At 42.4% G+C, this 22,618-nt stretch overlaps 1 protein-coding gene across 1 annotated transcript in view; it reads right to left on the reverse strand.

Moving 5' to 3' along the window:
• Positions 1-22,618, reverse strand: part of dnah6 (dynein, axonemal, heavy chain 6) — a 215,150-nt gene that overhangs the window by 166,570 nt on the left and 25,962 nt on the right. The window contains exons 10-19 of the mRNA XM_078215309.1: positions 19,614-19,724; positions 16,626-16,751; positions 15,027-15,182; positions 13,925-14,086; positions 13,606-13,743; positions 12,225-12,392; positions 10,491-10,639; positions 8,018-8,125; positions 7,164-7,719; positions 2,815-2,937 (exon numbers count right to left, since the gene is read on the reverse strand). Coding sequence (XP_078071435.1) covers positions 2,815-2,937; positions 7,164-7,719; positions 8,018-8,125; positions 10,491-10,639; positions 12,225-12,392; positions 13,606-13,743; positions 13,925-14,086; positions 15,027-15,182; positions 16,626-16,751; positions 19,614-19,724 — 1,797 coding nt within the window. The remainder of the gene's footprint in view (positions 1-2,814; positions 2,938-7,163; positions 7,720-8,017; positions 8,126-10,490; positions 10,640-12,224; positions 12,393-13,605; positions 13,744-13,924; positions 14,087-15,026; positions 15,183-16,625; positions 16,752-19,613; positions 19,725-22,618) is intronic.

Consider the following 22,618-nt stretch of genomic DNA (forward strand, 5'->3'; position numbering starts at 1 on the left):
AAAGTATTGTTTCGTGCGTGCTATACAGGCAAAGTATACCGTTCATAGAGAAGGAAAGAGAGAGTCCAGAATGCAGTGTTACAGTCATAAGATATTGAATTACAGCATTGTTAGAGAGTTTAAAAGAATTAGAATGAAGTTTGAGAAGCATAGAACGAGAGTAAAAGATAGAATTTGAAGGTACGCTGGGCACAGCTTGCGAGAAGTCACCTCGTTCCGGCGCCATCTTGGAATTCGAAATTATTTTCAGTTCAGAAGCATTAATGATATTTATTATCCAGAGACAGGTTGAATTTCACTCTGTTGTTATAAACAGCATGCTACTTTATAACAACAGAGCACTTATTTAACACAATAATATAACTAATTAAAATAAATGCCAATAACTAGAAATGTTTGATCAATTGTCACAGAGAGTTAATCGTTTTAAGGAAGTTATTGACACACAAGCCCTTTTCCATAAAAAAAGCAAAATAATATTAATTGCAACCATATTTTAACCATGACGCTGTCTTTGTGACAAACTCCGGTGCCTAACTATTGACTCCATCTCCTTCCCTTGCCCACTGTCTATGGCTAAGCTGGACTGTTCACAAGCTCAGCATTCTAGTTGCCCCTGTGATTAACCTCCTACCCAATATCCTTTCCTCCATCAAGACAGCCTACTATCTCCATACGTAGCTAATCTCCAGCCTTGGATCATTCATTTGCTGTTGCAACCCATTATCCATGCTTTAGTTGTTTCTAAACTCAATTATCTCAATGTTCCTCTGCCAGCCTCCTGCCTTTCAAACCTCCATAGTTTTTAGCTTATCCAAAACTTTGTTGCCTCTATTCTAACTTGCATCAAGTCCCATTTACCCATCATCCCAGGCTTGCTGACTAATATCTTGACCACCACTTGAGTGTTGATTGGCGGGACTTCCATCTGCCCTTGGAAGAGAGGCCCGTCCGTGAGAGCTGTTGACCAATCAGATTGACTGACTGCTCATCAACCCAGCCAGGCACAGTGTTGCAGGGGTCAGAAGTGGTACTGGCTGGAACTAAGTCCCGGCACCGTTGAAAAGGTAAGTCCTAGGGACAGGAGGGTCGGGGATTGGGAGGGGAGTGATCATGGCATCAGGGTTAAGCCAGGAGGAAGGAAGATCTGGAGCTCCAAGGTCCCAGAGAGGAGGGTGCCCCAACTCTGAGGTGGCTTTCAGATTGAGGTGCCCCCCCCCCCCCCCCCCTCCCCCCCACCCCACTCCTCACCTTCCCAAACGAGATGGACATTTTTTTTCTGTCAGTTGCCCATGCAATCTGCACCTGCCAACCTAAAAAATTGAGACTGGGCGGGAGCAAGTAAATGGGACTTGGTGTCAGTTAGAATATAGGCCACGGAGTATTTGATAAGCTGAAACGTATGGAGGAAATGGAGGCAGGAATAGGACTACCCTGGCAGAGTGATATAAAGCACATCAGCAACAGCACAGCACAATGGCAGAAAGTTGTTGCACTCACCCCGAAGTCTATGGCGAACTAAGGACTGCCTTGTACACATCATTCATTAGCAATCGGGTTTTTGATTTGATTTGATTTATTATTGTCACATATATTAGTATACAGTGAAAAGTATTGTTTCTTGTGTGCTATACAATTAAAGCATACCATAGAGAAACAAGGGAAGAGGGTGTAGAATGTAGTGTTATAGTCATAGTCAGGGTGTTGAGAAAGATCAACTTAATATGAGATAGATCCATTCAAAAGTCTGATGGCAACGGGGAAGAAGCTGTTTTTCAGTCAGTTGGTATGTGACCTCAGACTTTTGAATCTTTTTCCTGAGGGAAGAAGATGGAATAGAGTATATCTGGGGTGTGTGGGGTCCCTGATTACGCTGGCTGCTTTTTCTGAGGCAGCGTGAAGTGTAGACAGAGTCAATAGACAGGAGGCTGGTTTGTGTGATGGATTGGGCTTCATTCATGTACCTTTGCAGTTTCTTGTGGTCTTAGACAGAGCAGGAGCCATACCAAGCTATGATACAACTAAAAATAATGCTTTCTGTGGTGCATCTGTAAAAGTTGGTGAGAGTCGTAGAGAACATGCCAAATTTCCTCAGCCTCCTGAGAAAGTAGAGGTGTTGATGGGCGTTCTTAACTATAGCTTCGGATGGAGGGACCAGGACAGGTTCTTGGTATCTGGACACCTAGAAACTTGAAGTTCTTGACCATTTCCACTTCATCCCTGTTGATGTAGACGGGGGGCATGTCCATCATATCTTGCTGACATGACGCAACATTGAAAAGCCTGATGGGATGCCGGCGGCCAGCTGTTTTAATGAGCATTTATGTGATGCAAATGAATGCGTTTGTGCCACCGGCCAGTGGGTAGAACGATCCATCATTAACCTGCCAGTGAGGGAATTGCAATGTGATTTTACACTGGCGGGTTTATGACTTTTTAGCTCTTGCCAGCTCCACTGTGCCTGCCCAGAACCTGCCATGGGCTGGTTGGAAGTATTGCACCAAATATCTATCAAGTATTTATTAAATACATTTGCGGATGTTCCTTGCCTTTTCCTCAGATTCAGTGGAACCAAAATGGTTGTGTGTGTGCAAATTACTTTTGAAGAATCTATCTGACTATAGCCTGAGTATAAAGGGACCATGGTGATACTGAGAAGTGACAGGAGTGAAACAGAAATTCCATTTAACACAGTGACGTTGTTTGCACATTGCAGGAACAGCTGACACGAAGTTCCGGGCAAGTGGAAACATAAATGAGGAGTTTTTGTTTTCTACTGCACTTGAATTACAATTGATGAATATCACAGCTTACATGCTCCGAATGGTTAGCCATCCATGTTTGTACATATGGCATCCACTTGAGTTCATCCGCATCAATGTATACCATTCCACACCTGCTAACAGTGGCAGGAGAGGCCACCTTCAAATCTTGTACCTGGAAGTTAACAAAAGCAATTTCTCATAAATTGGCCGTACATTTCTGCTACTGATCGCACAGCTGTTATGCAGCAATCTGACTTAACAACACTGCGACTATTAACACTGGAGAATTTTGGGAGTTTAGATGATGTCAAGTCGTCACATGCTTGTCATAACCAAGCACATTGTTCTACTGATCATTTTAATGAGACCATCTGAAAAAAACATTTAAAAAATGAATGGGTTACATCGCCTTTAAAAATGAGACCGTGACAGATACATCTGCCACTGTGATGGGGCAGCACGGTGGCACAGTGGTTAGCACTGCTGCCTCACAGCGCCAGGGACCCAGGTTCGATTCCAGCCTTGGGTCACTGTCTGTGTGGAGTTTGCATGTTCTCCCTGTGTCTGCGTGGGTTTCCTCCGGGTGCTCCGGTTTCCTCTCTCAGTCCAAATATGTGCGGGTTAGGTTGATTGGCCATGCTAAATTGACCCTAGTGTCAGGAAGATTTGCAGGGTAAATATGTGGGGTTACAGGAATAGGGCCAGTGCAGACTCGATGGGCCGAATGGCCTCCTTCAAAGAATCATTCTTTGCCATTTTTGCCATGTCCAGCGTGATGACACCACAAACACATGTTCCCCTCCCCTGTCAGCATTCCAAAAGGACCATTCTCTCCTTGACACCCTGATCCCTCACTGCTCTATCATCCCTAACACCTCAACTCCTTCCCATGGCACCTTGCCATGCAATCACAAGAGGTAGAACACTTGCCCCTTTATGTTTTCTCTTCTCACTGCCAAAAGTGAAGCAGTGAGTTACTTGTACTTCTTTCCATTTATAGAATCATTGAATCTCTACTGTGCAGAAGGAGGCCATGAAGTCTGCACACACCACGATCCCACACTGGCCCTATTCCCTTAACCCCATTTATTTACTCTGCTGGTCCCCCTAACACTAAGGGGCAATTTAGCATGACCAGTCAACCTAACCTGCACATCTTTGGACTGTGGGAGGAAACCGGAGCACCCAGAGGAAACCCACGCAGACACAGGGAGAACGTGCAAACTCCACACAGACAGTGCCCCGAGGCCAGAATTGAACCCAGGTCCCTGACGCTATGAGGCAGCAGTGCTAACCACTGTGCCATCGTGCCACCCACTATCTACACTATTTGCTGCTCAATTTACAGTCACTTCTACAATGGCTGGGTCGGCTTTGTGGAACACCGGTGCTCAATCTGCAGCCTGGCCCTGACCTTCTGATCACTTGCCATTTCAATCCACCATATTGCCCTCATGCTCACATTTGTGTCCTTGGCCAGTTGTAATTTTCCAGTGAAGTTCAATGCAAGCTGAAGGTACAGCACCTCAACTTCCAATTAAGCACTTTACAACCTTCTGGATTCAATATTGAGTTCAACAACTTCAGGTCATGAAGTCTGTCCTCCATTTTTCGATTCCATCCTTCCCTCCAAATGTCCATTTGTATCTTATAGAACCTACAGTGCACAAGGAGGCCATTTGGCCCATCGAGCCTGCACCTACAATAATCCCACCCAGGTCCCATCCCAGTAACCCCACATATTTACAGTCCTAATCCCTCTGACACTGAGGGGAAATTTAGCATGGCCAATCAACCTAACCCGTACATCTCTGGACTGTGGGAGAAAACCGGAGCACCTGGAGGAAACCCATGCAGACATGGGGACAATGTGCAAACTCCACACAGACAGTCACCCGAGGCCAGAATTGAATCCGGTGCAGTGAGGCAGCAGTGCTAACCACTGTGCCACCGTGCCACCAGTTTACATGTTTTTGTTTTCAGGCAGAACTGACCTTTATTTTGCTGTTAATACATACTCTGGACTAATGCTTTACTTATTTACTACCATTGCCACTCCTTTTCCCTTTTGTTCCACGATATTAATATTTAATCTCTCTTGCCCTTGAACCTGCCCATGACCTTTCCTTTTGTTCCACTGGACCCTCCCTTTCCTCCCATTTCTCAACAGCATAGACCCAGCACCTCCCTTTAATTCAAAAACAAAATACTGAACACCAAGGGCCAGATTTTACCATTTTACCATTGCGAAAACTTGGAAAAGTCAGGTATGAGGTGAAGAGCGCGATCCGCGTCCGCACCAATTCCCACTTTACCAAGGCCCAAAAATGGACGTGATCGGGACTGCGCCCAAAATGGGCACGACATCAATTTAAATGCATTTAAATTGAATTAAGGGGCTGCCCACCCAACTTTACCTGCATTTCCCCCTTTACCATCGCGTTCACCCGTCCAGATCCGGCGCAAAACAGACACGCTCGGCAAAAAGTCTGTTTCGGGTACTCCAGCTTCTGAAGAGGTAAGTTCGGAGCTTCCAACAGCTCTTTAACTCAGATCAGTGGTTGGCGGGGGGAGGGGGGGGGGGGGGGGGGGCTGAGGAAGGAGGCCAGCTCGTTCTCTGATGGGGGGGGGAGGAAGAGGGAGGCCAGATCATTCTCTGGTGAGGGGGTGGAGGAGAAGGGCCAGATGGATCTCTGGTGGTGGGAAGTGCGGGGGGGGGGGGGGGGGGGGGGGGAGAAGGGGGTCGCAATTAGTCTGGATAGCGGGGGGGGGGGATGGGGTGGATAAGGGGGACAGTTATGTTGTGGGGTGGGGCGATGTCTGTGGGGGCCATCGATGTGGCAGGGAGCATTTTTCAAATTTTATTTTACTGCGCATGTGCAGTTGAAGGCTCCGATCGGAGCAGCAGCGTTTCGAGCGCGCCAAGCCCCGCCCACAGCGCGATTCAGATTCACAACTTTTTTTTTTAGGCTGAGTGTGTACGGGGGTGCCTCAGAACAGGGTTTACAAGTCGGATCTGAATCACATCCAGATTCAGCACTTAGAATCAAAATGGTAAAACCGGGCCCTAAATATTAATTCTGTTTCTCTGTCCATGGATGCTGCCAGACCAGTTGAGATTTTCCAGCACTTTCTGCTTTTATTGTGGTTAAAGATCTAACCTTTAAGCTAAAAATGCCACAAGGGTTTTTCTCAAGGTTGGAGGGCAGTAACCAGCGGAGTGCCACAATGATCAGTGCGAGGACTGCAGCCCTTCACAATATATATTAACGATTTGAAGGGAGGAACAGAGTGTACTGTGGCCAAATTTAAAGTTTATTTATTAGTGTCATAAGTAGGCTTACATTAACACTACAATGAAGTTACTGTGCAAATCCCCTACTTGCCACACTCTGGCGCCTGTTCGAGTACACTGAGGGAGAATTTAGCATGGCCAATGCAGCGAACCAGCATGCGTTTGCAGATGATCCAAAGGTAGGAGGGAAGTCAGGTTATAAAGAAGATATAAATAGTTTACGGAGAGATAGTAACAGGTTAATTGAGTGGACAGAAAATTGGCTGATAGAATTTAATGTGGGAAAATGTAAACTTATTCATTTTGGAAGAAAGAATGAGAAGGCAGATTATTATTTAAATAGAGAGAGACTGTAGAAAGCTGTTACACCAAGGGACTTGTTTGTAAAAACCAGAAAGCTGGCGTACAGGTGCAGATGGTAACAGGGACGGCAAATGGAAGGGTGGCTTTTATTTCAAGGGGGCTGGTGTATTATAGTAAAGAGGTGTTGCTGCAACTGTACAGGGTATGAGTGAGGCCACATTTAGAATAGTGTACAGTTTTGGTCCCTTTATCTAAGGAAAGATATATCATTGGTGGCAGTGCAGTTTCTCCCAGGATGATCCTGGGTATGGAGGGACTGCCATAAGATTAAATAGGTTGGGTCTGTACTCCTTGGAGTTCAGAAGAATGAAATGTGATGTGATTGAAACATATAAGATTCTTAGGGGGGTTAGACAGGGTAAATGTTGGGAGAATGTTTCCACTCATGGGATTTTGTAGGACTAGAGGGTATACTCACAGAATAAGTGGGTGCTCATTTAATACGGATTTCAGCAAGAATTTCTTCTTTCAAAGAGTGGTGAATATTTGTAATTCTTTACATCAGGAAGGGTCAAGTCATTGCACATTTTTAAGGCTGAAATCAACATATTTGTAATCAGTAGGGGAACTAAGGGTTATAGAGATAAGGCAGGAAAGTGTTAAATCAGCCATGATCTTATTAAATGATAAATCAGGCTCAAAGGTTTGAATGGCCTACTTCTGTTCCTATTTCTTATGGTCTTACGGTCTGGTACCACAATCTTGAGACATGCATAATAAACTTGCTTACAATCACCTACCTCAAAGACCATGTGGATATACGGTGTAAGTTTAATCCGTTCACTGTTTGCAAGGCACAGCATCTTGTTATCATCAAGGACTGTGTTCATGTTCTCAATCCAAAGTGCATCAACCGGACCATCACAGATAATCCATTTGTGTTCTCTACTTTCATCATTCACAGCTGCACGGACACTAAGTGCCATTAGTCCATCATTCCATTCCAATGTCACGTTATTCACTTCACCATACAGTTCGCCCATGGTGATCGATTTAGGGTTTAGCACGTACGTTTTCACTGGCTGATAATTGGGGTCCACCTCACCAGCATTATGCAAAGTTCCAAGAGTGTCAGCCAAAACTTGGTAAACTGTAGTTTTGCCACTTCCAGTAGGCCCGACCAGCATAACACCATGCCTCACAATCATGGTCTCATACAACTGTATGACCTTTGCAACCATGGTAGAGACAGGCTGCAGGCCACGGTTCAACATGACGTCAATGGCTGTTTGCTGGAATGAACCATAGTCATGATCTGGAATAACAACTCCTGGAAATAAATCTGAAAGGATCCCACTGAAGGAAGAAAATAAAAATGTCACCATAGTCGACAGTCAAACCGTTCCAAAGCTACGTACTATCCAAAAAAAATAAAAATGTCACCATAGTCCATAATCAAACCATTCCAAAGCTAAGCACCATTTAATAAACTTAAGGTACCTTATTTTATTAATGTATCTCACAACTATTTGAAGAACGTATTGAGTCAGCATTTCTAAATTTTAAGTGAAATTATGGCAACATTTCAAAAGGATATGAGAATAATATTGCGTTACTTATTATGATACTTCAACAAAAAAGACCTGCCATGTACCCAAAAAGCAGTGCATCATCTGACAGAAATTTGGGTAGGTTAGAATCTCTTAAGGCTCTAATCAACACGACATCCTCATTCAAATCTGGGTTCTCTCTCTTCAGAGACCTAAACAAAAGAAATGTAGTGGAATATTAAATTGTCTTCAAAGTTAGCACCGGCAATTAACTGTACATCAACAAAATTTTATATTTTAGGTAAATAATCATTTTTATTCCAATGGAATTGGGTCACAGAGACAGATACAATATCACAGTGAAACTCACTTAAATGAAACTAATATCTACAGAACATCACATTTCCACACTATGAAGGTCATGATAGTGAACAGCCTTGTGCATTCTGGAATGGTATCATTCGCCACAATGGAGGCTATTATGACCTTAGGCCAACATGAGATCAAATCCATGCTGCTCCACAACACTTAGTTCTGCTTATCTGCATATTTTTATAGCATAACCTTTAATTAGGGTTATTTGACATCCATCACCTTTCCTGCCTTCCTAACGGTCACACACTTTCTTGTGTTTTCCTTCTTGGATCTCACCATTGCAGCCAAAGTGTTTTCTTCATTTGGGGTGCACATCAGACCTGACGTTGTTCTTTGCCGAGCTTTTCACTCACTATGATCAACTGTTCCATACAACAACAATTCAAACGCTACTCCTTGTGAATCCCTATATAAGGTAATCATAGTTCCATCTATTGAACAGAGTTGAAGAACACAAATGTTTTGATAATTGCTTTACAGACTTTAACTTGGATAAAGTTTGTAAATATTCATGCCATTGGTATACCATACACATCAATTGAGAGGAGAACCTGGATTGAGTTTAGTTTTATTTAGTTATTTATCTTGGGATGCGGCAATTGCTGACAAAACCAGCATTCATTGCGTATCCCTAACTACCCTTGTGAAGTAATTGTGAATGACTGCTGCAGTCCATAAGGTATAGGAAAGTTTCATGATTTTGAGCCAGCAATGGTGGAGGAACAGCAGTATATTTCTAAGTCAAGAGGTGAATGAACGGATGGTGGTGTGTCCCACATGCCTGCTGCCCTTGTTCTAGGTAGTAGAGGTTGCAAATTTAGAAGGTGCAGTTGAAAAAGGCTTGGCAAGCCGCTGTAGTGTGGCTGAAGAGGTAGCCATTGCCGCCTGGTAGTCCCTTTATGGGTCATGGAGTGCCTAAAAAAAGAGGGCACCTCTCTCCTGAAGTTTGCTGGGATGCTGCCAGATTTCACAGAGACAGGTAGTGGCTCTTAAATTGACCACTTTAGTTCGATGGTCTCCTGGCAGATATCTTGCCTGTTGATGGCAATATGGCCACATCAGCAGGAAGATGTCGAGCATTGTGCCCAATAATGCACGCACCATTTTATCAGTGGTCCCACTTCCCATGCCTTTGCCAAAGGGCTTATAAAATTCCTGACTTATTTTCCAAGAAATGTGTGACCTCTTATTCTTGGGTAATAATCTGTACCAGCTAACATTTACCATATTGAATGTATTTGCTAAGTGTATACCCATGCTACAAATTTATTAATTGCTTCCTGTATTATGCTTTCCATACTGATTATACCCCGAATTTAGTGACATCCACAAATATTAAAAGTGTGCTTCTGATTCCCAACTCCAAATCATTGAAGTTAATAATTGTATCAGAACAAACCCTAGTGGAACACCACTTTCCAATTTTTGCCAGTCTGAGCAACTAATCTCCATTGTTTGTTTTGTAACTAATTTGCTACCCATTCTGTTGATAATCCTGACTCCACATTATTTGGCCCTAGTCATGAGGGTACAAGGTGGGTGCCTTACCAAAAGCTTTTTGAAGATCCAAAAAATACCTTTTGCCTTACCCTTGTCAACCCTTCTGTTACTTTGAAGAATTCAATGAAATTAAGTCAGCATGATCTTCCACTTTGAGATCTATGTATGACATTTTTGATTTCTGTTTCCAAATACAACTTTGAGCAAGGATTCCATTAGCTTTCATACAAGCTACATTAAGATAATTGATTTATTGTTCTCTGAAAATGTTTTGCCTATGTTTTTCAAAACAGGAATTCCCCAGTCATTTGCCACTATGCCCTGTTCTCATGAAATATATGTAATAGTGCCTCTGCCATCTCCTCTTGAACTTATTGTAACCGTCTTTTCATCACAACTAATATTTTCACACTGACTTAATTTATTACAGTTCAATTTCCAAATCCAAATTTTGCTTCATCTGAAGGCCATGAGGTAGTTTTTAAACTTGGAGGCCAGGGTGTAAAACCCCTGGAGGGGCCATCCATAATAGAACAGCCGAACTTTCATTACTATTGATTCCACTCAAAATCAGATGGTTCCTTTAATGCTTAGCTGATGTGCATTGCCACCAGCTTTATACCTGGGCAACAAGTAGAAAATCTACCCCAATAAGTTTATTTTTCCAGCTATTTAAAGCCAAAGTTAAACATGTTTGCTTACCCAGCCATGACAAGCACAGATTTGACCGCTCTCATACCAAAGTCATAGTGATCCTGCTGGGATAGTTGCTCACTACATAATTTGTACATCTGGGTCATCTTTCTGGCCAAAACCTTACTGGATTCGAAACCCTCCGAATACAAGATGACCTATTATACACAAAAACAGATAAATAAGCAGGGATCATGGGAGCTATAAGTCATATTTATTATTAACCAAAAGAAAAATTGCTGCAAAATCTCAGCAAGTCTGGCAGCATCTGTAAGGAGAGAAAAGAACTGACATTTTGAGTCCAGATGACCCTTTGTCAAAGCTTTGGGCTTTGATCCGCTTTGACAAAGGGTCATCTGGACTCGAAACGTCAGCTCTTTTCTCCCCTTACAGATGCTGCCAGATCTGCTGAGACTTTCCAGCATTTTCTCTTTTGGTTTCAGATTCCAGCATCCGCAGTAACTTGCTTTTATGTTTATATTAATAACTTACTCGAAGGAATAGAGAACCATATACCCAATTTGCTAGTGACCTGTTCCGGAAACCACTAGCGATGGAAATAGGCAAACACCTGCCTTTGTGCACCACTAAGTGCAGGAAGAGTATTGGAATAGAAGATTAAAGGGTGATTTAATTTGAGTGGTTATGATGACTAAAGGGGTAAAAATCATGAAGTCTTGGATGTGTAAAGTGCCTTTCACAACCACACAAAGTACTGTCAATGAAGAACTTTTGAAATGTAGTAAATGTGGCAGCCAAATCACACAAAGCAAGCTCTTTCAAACAGAAATGCAATAAAAGCCAGATAGACTATTTTAGAGATATTGATTATCTGAGAAAAATTGACTCGGACACCCAGGTAACATCCCTGCTCTTCTCTGAAATAATGCCATGGGATCTTTTACACCTTCCTAAAGGGTTGGGGGGGAGGGAGACAGCACCTCCGACAGAGCACTATCTTCAGTACTGCACTGGAGAGTCAGCATTGATTTTTGGTGCTCAGGTCCTGGAGTGGGACTTGAACCCATAATCTTCTGACTCAAGAGATAACCCTCTGAAGCGAAAAGAAGATTGCAGGGCTACAGGGAAAAGGCAGTGAGTGGGACTGGGTGAGTTGCAGAAAGCTTGCATGGACACAACAGGCCGAATGCCTCCATATGTGTTGTAATCATTCTATGATTCAAGAGGCTCAGTGGATAGCATGGATGGAGAGAACCTAATTCCTCGGATGGGAAAGTCAAAAACAAAAGGACATACAATCTTAAAATGAGCACTCAGCCATTTAGGGCAATGTCAGGAAGTGTTTCTTTAATCTCAAAACACTTTTGTTTGGCAGGTGTTTGAAGTGATTTTGAATTAAGGCAGCTAAACCAAGTTAATATACAGATCAGCCATTATCTAACTGAATGGTTGAATTTGATGGGGTGAATGGTCCAATCTTGTTCTTATGAACCAATTAATGCCCAAACAAGGTTTTTTTTTTTATTCAATCATGGAATGTAAGCATCACTGTTCAGGGTAGCACATATTGCCGATCTCTAATTGCCCTTGAGAAGATGTTGGTGAGCCACCTTCTTGAACCACGTCAAATCATTTTAAAAAGAACAATTGAACAGAAACTGCTCAAGGTAAAGGGAAAATGTTCCATCTGTTCAGCTGACTTCATGGCATCCATCCTATCACTTCAATGATAAAGAGCAACATAAAAGGAAAAGACGTAAACAAATGCATCTGTTCAATCACCTCAGCAATAAGGGCATAGTTTGGAACCATCATTGCAATAGGTCTAAAAAGAGCCTTTAGATTATCTGGTAGTTCTGTCCTTCCAGCATATCCAGGGTTCATAGTGATGAATGCTGCGCAAGACATGACCAACTTGATTTCTCTACCTTCAAACATGAAACGGGTGAGCTGCAGAAAAAGGAAACAAACAACAATTCCTTTACTTATGATTTTTCTCTTCTGATTTTATTCAGTCATTTTTTTTAAGATGGCAACTAATGGTTGGTTGCACAGGTATCAAAAACCTCAATAGCAGTATCATCATTCTATGTCTCTGAACCTTAGCAAATGTTGATTTGATTTGAATTATTATTGTCACATGTAATAACATACAGTGAAAAATATTGTTTCTTGCACGCTATACAGACAAGAAACAATACTTTTCACTGTGTACTAATACATGTGACAATAATAAATCTAATCAAACCAAATCAACATTTGCTAAGGTTCAGAGAATGTGAGCAGACTATTTAAGTAATCACAATCAAGGCCAATTATTCCATCAGCCAACATTCACACAATGGAACACTTAGATAAGTTTACATGGAATATACAGTATAGAAAAGGCCATTCAGATCAGCACATCTATGCCAATGTTTTTGCTACGTATGAGCTGCATCCCACTTGAGTCATCTTGACCTATCAATATATCTTTTCGAATAAGGATTAATGGAAGCAATTAAGAAAGGGGCAAAAAGGAAAATAACTTGCATTTCCATAGTGCTTTTAATATCCTCAGAATGTCTCACAGCATATCAGAGCCAATTGAGTACTTTTGAAATGTGGTCACTGCACTAATATAGGGAAATGCAACAGCCAATCTTAGCACGGCCGGATTCCATAAACAGCTTTGAAGTAAATTATTGAATTTATTTCTGTTGTGGGGTTGAATGATGGATAAATGTTGCCCAGACACCAGGAAGATCAACTACACTACTTCAAATAGTGACAAACTAAGACCAAAGTTTAACATCTTATCCTAAAGTCGGCAGCTCTGGCAGTAGAGCGCTGAAATGCCAGCCCAGATTATGAGCTCAAGTGTCTGAGGTGGTGCTTGATCCATGAACTTCTGACTCAAACGGTGAGGCACAGCCGACACAACAGTGGAATTGGACTATCATTTTACTTGTTACTTCACCGTAAGAGCAGCAAAGAAAAACATAAATGCTGTTTACATTGCTTTGCAAAGCTTCCACTTCTACCGAAATGATGGTCACTGACTGGGAGAAGCCCCTTCCCTCACCCCAGTGGAAATTCATCCACATGTTTTAATGCAAAGTTATGAGCTACTTATTATTAAGTCTTATTATTAAGGGTGATTACTATCAGAATAATACGGTACCTTGGCTGCTTTAGCATTTCTGATGGTGATGAGCTGCTGTGCAATGACAGAAAGTACTTCAATATCAATCCGGTTGAACTCATCAAAGCAGCACCAGGCTCCTGACTGAGCTAAACCACTGAAGAAACGTCCCATCATCTGGAGAGGAACATAGTCATTGTGCATTACCTTACTACAGCAAAAAATAATGTTGCTAACGAAAATCGTATGCCTTGTTCCTTGTGACACATAATATAATACACAATGATGTATGCTTAAAAAGATTCAGAAATTCTGTCCTCACATTCATTGATATTTCCTATTCTGATCATTAACTCACCTTATAATCTAAGCCTTCAGAGCAATTAAAAACAACACACTGGATGGCCAAGGCCTTTGCAAGATCTTTGGTCGTTTCTGTTTTCCCAGTCCCAGCAGGACCAGCTGGAGCTCCTCCTAGATCCAACTGCAGGGCTCCCATTAGGCAGAGGTAACAGCGGTCCTAAGAGAACCAAGACAACTTAATCAGCCAAATTTCTGAACAAACTACAAACATTGCACAGAAAGATGAACATAGAATGAATGTCTTTCCCATTTATTAAACAGGCTACACAGTTTTGTTACTTTTCCCCTGCCAGCAGCAATTTTCTTGTTCAAATATGCAAATAACTTCAGGTTATTGCTTTCTTACTGACGAAATGGAGAACATAATAAAGACTAGCCAATCACTGTGGGCAACATCAGACTTTAGTTAAGCTGCTTGTCTTGTCTCGCTGTGCATAGACTTGCCTGATGGAAGAGGCGTTGTGCAATTAAAAAATAATTAGATCAGGATATGATAAACTTTGGTGATGGCCTAGTGGTGCTATTACTAGACTATTAATCCAAAAACTCAGCGAATGTTCTGGGGACCCGGGTTCGAATCCCGCCATGGCAGATGGTGGAATTTGAATTTAATAAAAAACAGCTGGAATTAAGAATCTACTGATGACCGTGAAACGATTGTCGGAAAAACCCATCTGGTTCACTAATGTCCTTTAGGGAAGGAAATCTGCCGTCCTTACCTGGTCTGGCCCACTTGTGACTCCAGCCACAGCAATGGGGTTGACTCTCAACTGCCCTCGGGCAACTAGGAATGGGCAATGCCGGCCAGTCAGCGATGCCCATGTCCCACGAATGAATAAAACAATCTCCATAGCGGTGTTCATATTAAACAATGGAGCCATGACTCTTCCTCAAGTTTCAACATGACCTTCTTACCACCACCAGCAGAGGTGTAGTTAGAAAACTAGACAGTCCTTTTACCATTAAAAAGGGTTGAATTTTCACACTGTTCCAACAATTGCCAGCAAAAATATCCAGTCATTATACCATTATTGTTCTCCCCATTTTCTCCCCAAATTAAATTTCAGGTCACTGCCACTTTCAGTGAATATACTTACAGTAAGTGGTGTAATAACCAGGCGAGGGGACGCTCCCAGGTACTCATAGCCATATGTGTAATTAGATAAAGCCATCATAGCCACACAGTTATCTGCATCAAGATCCCAGTAATAGCGTAGCTGCCTCTGCCACTCAAAATTATTCACTGTATCCACCTAGCGGCAGAGTGAAAGATTGGTTATCACGAACAGAAAAAAAAGCAACTTAACCAAGTTTGTTCCACATTGTTAAATGTCTTAGCATCCCATTTTCAAATGACATTAAATGCAAGACCAAAATATACGGATATTTTAACAACTGTTCTGCTTACTGGTGGGCAACACCTGCTATTAGTCAGATTCACACTCATCACCAGCAGAATGGGCTGGTAGTAATTTTAACTGCTGGGTTTCAATCTTCCAACCAATAATTTAACATTGAAAGTGCAGATTGTTTTCAAGTTTGAAGTTTATTTATTAGTATCACACGTAGGCTTACATTAACACTGCAATGAAGTTACTGTGAAAATTCCCCTAGTCGCAACACTCCAGCACCTGTTCGGGTACACTGAGGGAGAATTTAGCATGGTCAATGCACCTAAACAGCAGTCTTTCAGACTGTGGGATGGAACCGTAGTACCCGGAGTTAACCAACGCAGACATGGGGAAAACGTGCAAACTCCACACAGACAGTGACTCAAGCCAGGAGTCGAACCCTGGGTCCTGGCGCTGTGAGGCAGCAGTGCGAACCACTGTGCCACCATGCTATCCTGTGGCAGTTAGGGTACATATTGAGAATGAATGGGTATAACGCTTTACCTATTATATTTCTCATCGCTTTCATTCTATCATATATCTTTTTTTAACATCTTATTTTGCTTTTATTTCTCCACTCATCCATGAAACTCTCAGCCTTTTCATTTCATCTCCTTTAGTCTTAGTTGGAAACTGTTTAACCTGCACTCCTAGCATCATGTATTTCAATATCTCTCAAGGTCAGTTCATAGTTTGATCTACCCTCACCCTACAAGCATTGGAGCACACCTTCCACCCTCTCACCCCCCTGTGACAAGCATTCATCTATCCCACAGAATGCCCCCCCCCCCCCCCCCACACCCAATGGGGCTCTCCAGAGGATCCATCTCAGCACAGGCCCCTGGCACTGCCACCCTGGCACTAATTAATTAAAATGTCTGTATTGTTCTTAATCTTAATTGGTAGCACCGATTAGCACTGGTGCCTCACAGCACCAGGGACCCGGGTTCAATTCCGACCTTGGGTGACTGGCTGTGCGGAGTCTGCATGTTCTCCCTGTGTGGATTTCCTTCGGGTGCTCCAGTTTCCTCCCACAGTTCAAAGATGTGTGGATTGGGTGGATCAGCCATGCTAAATTGCCCTTGGTGTCAGAGGGATTAGCGGGGTAAATATGTGGGGTGACGGGGATAGGGCCTGGGTCAGATTGTTGTCGGTGCAGGCTTGATGGGCCAAATGGTCTCCTTCTACACTGTAGGGATTCTATGATTTACTTTTTAATGTGAAAAAGACCAGAATGAGCAGTAATATTACTTTCAACAATGAGGCACTGGTCAGACCAACAAAAATTCTTGGAATGCTGGATACCTCTTCTGCCACCAGTTCAGTGACAATGTCTCTCGCGTGAACATCAACAGTTATAAGTGCAGTCACAATACTTCGATGCAGACTTAGGAGCTTGCCTCGCACCAAAGCAGCCAGAGCATTAAGTCTCTAAAAAATAGATATAACACCATTATATACCAGCCATGTCTCCATTGGTATAAAATTATTGAAATCTTTCACAATACTTATTAGATATTCAAATCAAATTATTGCTTCACAATAGATCGAGGGTGACTCGATGTGGCTTTAAAGAATAAAAGGCTTTATTGCCAAATGAAGAATATAATATATATACAACAAGATCAGACTAGATTACAATGCGACCACTCTACTCAACTCCCTGGCTCCAACTGCAAGTCCCTCATTGACCTGTGGAATGCGATCTCCTTCCGATTGGCTCAGCTACCCACCAGGATGATCCATAGGATTCTTGCCAATCATTGGCCCTCAGGAAATGCCCCCCCCCCCCCGCCCTGCTCCCCCCTTAAAGGGCCATGCTACTTAAAGGGCCACACTACTACACTCCTTCCCCCTAAAATCCAAAATACTCCCGAGGAGAAACAAAGAACAGGGTTAGTCAGGTGCACAACAGGCTCTTATGTAAAAAAGGTATCAGGAAGAACCACTGGAAAACTCATCAACGGTTCAGTTGATCCAGAGACTTCCTGGCTCTAGTAGAACACCTCAGTTCATTGGTAGGCTTGTCTGCAGTTAAAGAGCCAGATTGGACAGATGAGAAAGGCAGATTCATTAATCCAGAACCGAATGACTCTGGCAGCTTCTGCCCCCTCAATCTCCACAACATCGGTTGTCCAGGCTGCACATTCCCCATCGAAATCCCAGTAACCAGACTTGGTACCCTTGAACTATCTGCAGGGATCACCTGTGAATCCCCCATGTCTATTATTGCTCTCCTCTTTAAGTGGTCCACGTGTTTCCTAAGCCTGTGGTCTTGTAACTCCATGAGGTAGGAGACTGGCCCAGCTTCCTTCACAGTTTTACCAGTCACCCATGCTGGGCCTGCTGCGAAATTACTAACCAAGATTGCATTCTCCACTTTAAACACACTGTTCTCCCTATATGAAAGCAAATTATTGCAGGAGAGGAATCTGAAATAAAAACAGAAAATGCTGGAAAATCTCAACTGGTCTGACAGCATCTGTGGAGAGAGAATAGAGCTGATGTTGCGACTGTTCAAGTGCCTCAGGGTTTTAAACTGAAATGTTTGTTTGGTCCTTCTTTAGCAGAAGACATCATTTAGGGAAAGGAATTGAAGCTTGCAATAGGAACAGCTGAAGAATTTTAAGCAGAAAGTTGTCACTTTGCCTTCTGGATCTCATTAATCAGGATGTTGAGCTAACACCCTCTCCATTCAGCATCCAGCAGCTCGGTGTAAACTTGTTTGACAGAATTTTGCGTGCTACTTCAAGGTTGTCGCCGTTTCTCTCCCCACACCTAATGGTGCACAAGGCAGATATATATCTGGTTCCAAAGCTTTTTTTCCTAGAACAAGTCACTAGCCAGAGGCTGATAGCTTGAGGGATGGCACTCACACCAAGCATGGCTGACCAGGAGTCTCTCCCGCCTGCCACTGGCAGATGTTAGAAGGATTTTGCAGGCTGATATTCCAACTGTTTGACTGGGTTATGAATGCACCTTCCGTGGCCACCAAGTCTGGGAGTGGGACTTAAACCCAGAGCTTCTGACTCAGAGGCAGGGACGCTACCCGTTGCGCCACAAGACCTCGGCGCTACTTCAAGGTACAACACCTTCCACTATTTACTAGCTAACGAGGGTTTGAAGAGGACTTTTGAAATATATTGGTTACTTTCTAGGATGTGTTGTAAGCCATCAATAACATTCTATTGTGATGATAGCAATTGCTATAGATATAATTTTTTTTGTGCGTTTAAGGGGAATGCTTAAAATTTAGCTTAATGCTCTAGGTCATCGGTATGTCTGGTAGGAATACCGCTCAGATGCTGGGAAAGCAGAATAATTACTCATTTTACCCATATAATGTTTACTTAGGATAGAGCTAATGAACTTTGTTTACAAAAAGAAAAGGTTCCCTGGGGTTTTTGTAAACATTACAATTGGTCTCCACATCCAATTCATTTACATAGATTGTGAATGGCTGTGGACCTAACACTGATCCTTGCAGTAACAGCCTGCCATCTTGAGAATGATCCATTTATTCCTACTCTCCGCTTTCTGTCTGATAACCAATTCTCAATCCATACTCATATGTTTCTCCCGTCCAATGCTCTACTTTTATTTACTAACCTATCGTGTGGAACCTTATCAAAATCCTTCTGAAAATCCAAATTCACCACATCCTTTGGTTCTCCTTTGTCTATGCTACAATATCCACAAATAACTACAACAAGTTTGTCAAACATGATTTCCCTTTCTTAGATCCAATGTTGACTCTACCTAATTTTACCGTTCCTTTCTAAATGTCCAGTTGTCACATCCTTAATAATAGTTTCTAACATTTTCCCTACTACTGATGTCAAAATAACAGGTCTGTAGTTTTCCATTTTCCCTCTTGGGGATAAAGTGAGAGTTTGGTCTTATGGGCAAGATGAACTTGGAGAAGGCTTGATGTAGATAGGGACAAAAGTAGAGAGAAAAAAGAGTCCAGAATTAGAGTATAGTGAGCATGAGGAAGGTTTGGGGGGAGTTGATATAAATTCAACCGATTGTTGAATGTAGGGAAAACTGCAACTAAATGTAAAGGAAAAAAATGGTATAAAGCTCTTAAGTGACAGAATTTCTGAGTGATTTTGCCCCCTTCTGTCATTCCCATTGTATGGTGAACAAATGATACAGCACAGCAAATCTCAGAATTTGAAGCAATTGTAAGAAGAAGAGTTAGAAATATAATTTCTCGTAAATGCAACTTGCAAGCAGAAGTTATTGCTTTCTCTATTTTAAAAAAAAATCATAAATACAGCTAAAAGTCACCTCAAAGTTAGTTTTTTCAAATTCAGCCGTGGCAGCAATACGATTGTGGTCACCCTCCAAGCAATGGTGCAAATCACGGCACCACATCAGCTGTGCAATGGTCAAGATAACCTAAAAATATATCAACAAAGACTAGTTAAATAACCTGAAATGTGAAGCCATGGTCTCTACTCAACTCATTCAGAACAAAATATAAAAAACTCCTTTAAAAAAAAAATCAAAAGAAAGTTAGCACTGGAATCGTGGTATCAGATGCTTTACAGCTAAAACCTCGATTCTCAGATCTTGAATCATTTATAAAAAATTAATCAATTCCATTGGAATTTTTTTCTGTGATGTGTCCTTGCATCTGAAACTGCAGCACTCACCCAACCACCCTCCAATTGTACAATATAACATTCCAGCTTTGCGGAGGCGCTGGCCTAGTGGTATTCTCGCTAGACTATTAAGCCAGAAACTCTGCTAACGTCCTGGGGACCTGGGTTCGAATCCTGCCACGGCAGATGGTCGAATTTGAATTCAATAAAATAAAAATCTGGAATTAACTATCTACTGATGACCATGAAAACATTGTCAATTGACGGAAAAACCCATCTGGTTCACTCATGTCCTTCAGGGAAGGAAATCTGCCGTCCTTACCTGGTCTGGCCGGCATGTGACTCCAGAGCCACAGCAATGTAGTTTACTCTCAACTTCCCTCGAGCAACTAAGGACAGGCGATAAATGCTGGCCAGCCAGCGACACACATGTCCCAGGAATTAATGAAAAAAAGCTTTCTGGACATTTTCTAATGTTGGAAAGAAAATTCTGTACCAGCCACAAAAGACTTACACTCGTATATTCCAATATCACAACTCTTAGAAACATCCCGAGAGACTTCACATTCAATTAACATTCTGCAGTGCAGTCACTGCAATCATATAAACAAACATATCCTCCATTTTGCGTAAGATTGCATAAATAGCAATATGATGAATAAGAGTCAATTTGTTTCTGGTAGCATTACTTCAAGGAATAAGACCTGCCTTAGAGAGCCAGTCCCTGCAGTGTTAGAAGCTGTAGCGGACAGGACTTGGACTGCAAGCAGTCTCTGGAGCCTTAGTCCAGGGATTCCAGGAAGAGGGAGTTTCTTAGGTTACCCAGACCTTAAGGCATGGTTGCGCCCCACGGAGCTGCTGATGGAGCCTCACAATCATTGACTTCCCTTGAACCATATGATTTTTGAGTACCTCCCCCATACCCTAGAACTCCCCCCCGACCAGCCTAGAAATTGAGACTGGTTGAGAAAAAGCCTTTAAGGGTTAAACAATTGGCCACTTAAGGGCCACAATTGGGGGAAGAATGGGTGGGCCGTCTGAGGCCTTGCCTGACCCAGCAAAAATTGCAGAGGTCGGGACAGATGGGAACCCAGCTTGAAGCCCATTCGAGGAGTTTTATACTCAACCCACCCCTATTTACATACCTGCCAGAAGGGGAGCGTAAAGTCCTGCCCCATGTCTGTCTGTGGTCTCCTTATTTTTGTGAACACAAAATGTCTCATGGGTAGAATTATCATGGTAGAATTCCGAGTCAGATGCTTCGCATACTTGTCCAACATTCTGTGTGTACTGTTGTAACAGGAGTTGACTGGCTTAAAGGTAAATATCTGCATTCACTAAAATTTAGTGCAATTGTAGTAGGTGGTCGCATTTGAACTTCTTGGATGACAGATCCTGCCATAACATGTTAGCTATTCATAAAAGAACAGGAGTTTGCCCAGTGTCTGAGCCACCATTCCTGCTTGGTAAAATGGCTGCGGGGCAGACAGTGGCAATCCCGCCGACTCTTCGGGGTGATAGGAAGGGAAACCCTGCCACCCTAAAGATACTGGCTATGATTTGTTATTAAAATAGATACAAGTTGGTGAAGGAGGCACACCCAGGCATGTAACATGACTGCCATGTCAACACCAGACTGGGTGGCATTTAAATCCAGCTGATGGGTTGTGTGTGTCAAAGATAGGAGGTTCGCTGAAAATAGATGGAGCGCAGAGGAGATGAGGAATGGGATTTTCACAGCAGTAAAAGGACGAGACGTGAGCATTTTGGTCACAAGAATAAGGAATATTGTTTGGCTAATAAGAGTCTAAATGAGGCAGAGGATCAAAGGAATTTAGGAGTACAGATACATACATCATCATGTGTGCTCTGTTGAAGGTAAGTCCTGGTTTATAGTTTTCTCTGCAACTGTCTGTCCTGTACCAGACTTTTCATTTTTCAATTACCTGCTTCAATTTTCAAGCCATACAGCATCAATATTCTTCTCCTTTCTCTTTTTCTTTTCTTTGAAATCTTCTCTCCACTACGTATCTTAAGGATTTATTTTCTCTTAAGATGTGCCCTGTCAAGTCTCTCTGCCTTTTCCCAATTACATTCAGCCAATTTCTTAGCTCGTTCACTCTCCTCAGCACTTTATGATTTGTTTCTTTTTCTATCCAGCTGATCCTTTCCATTCTCCTGCAAACTCATGGTCTCAAAGTTATTTAGCAAGTTGGTCCCCTCTTTCTATAAGGTCAAGTCTCAAGTCCATACAAAACAACACTTCAATTAAAGTTCTGCACAAGTCACTTCTCAAGTTGTTTGTTCAGTGGAAGGAGGTGTATTATTGGATAAAGACAAAACTAAGGGAAACAACACTATGGATGCCAGTTCCCCACAGATCATGCAGTAGAGAACATTGATGGGGTTTTGCATAGAAAAAAAGCTATAAGGTGCGCACACAGAAATGCTTGACCCATTTCAGGCCTATCAGAAAGCCAATTGTCATTGTCATTGTCAAGAATCATGGAAGAATCTCGCTCTAACTTGGCACAGAACTTTCCACAGAGCTTGGAACTCACCTTTCCCAGCATGGAAGTGGTGGTAATCTCCGAGACTGCCATTAGAAGGAAGGTTGGGAGCAGACATTGGAGTCCTTGCAGTCACAAGCAATGTCTTCTCTACTTTTGGCATCAACTTCAATTCCTC

The sequence above is a fragment of the Mustelus asterias genome, chromosome 6 (genome assembly GCF_964213995.1).
Source record: "Mustelus asterias chromosome 6, sMusAst1.hap1.1, whole genome shotgun sequence".
Lineage (NCBI taxonomy): Eukaryota > Metazoa > Chordata > Chondrichthyes > Carcharhiniformes > Triakidae > Mustelus > Mustelus asterias.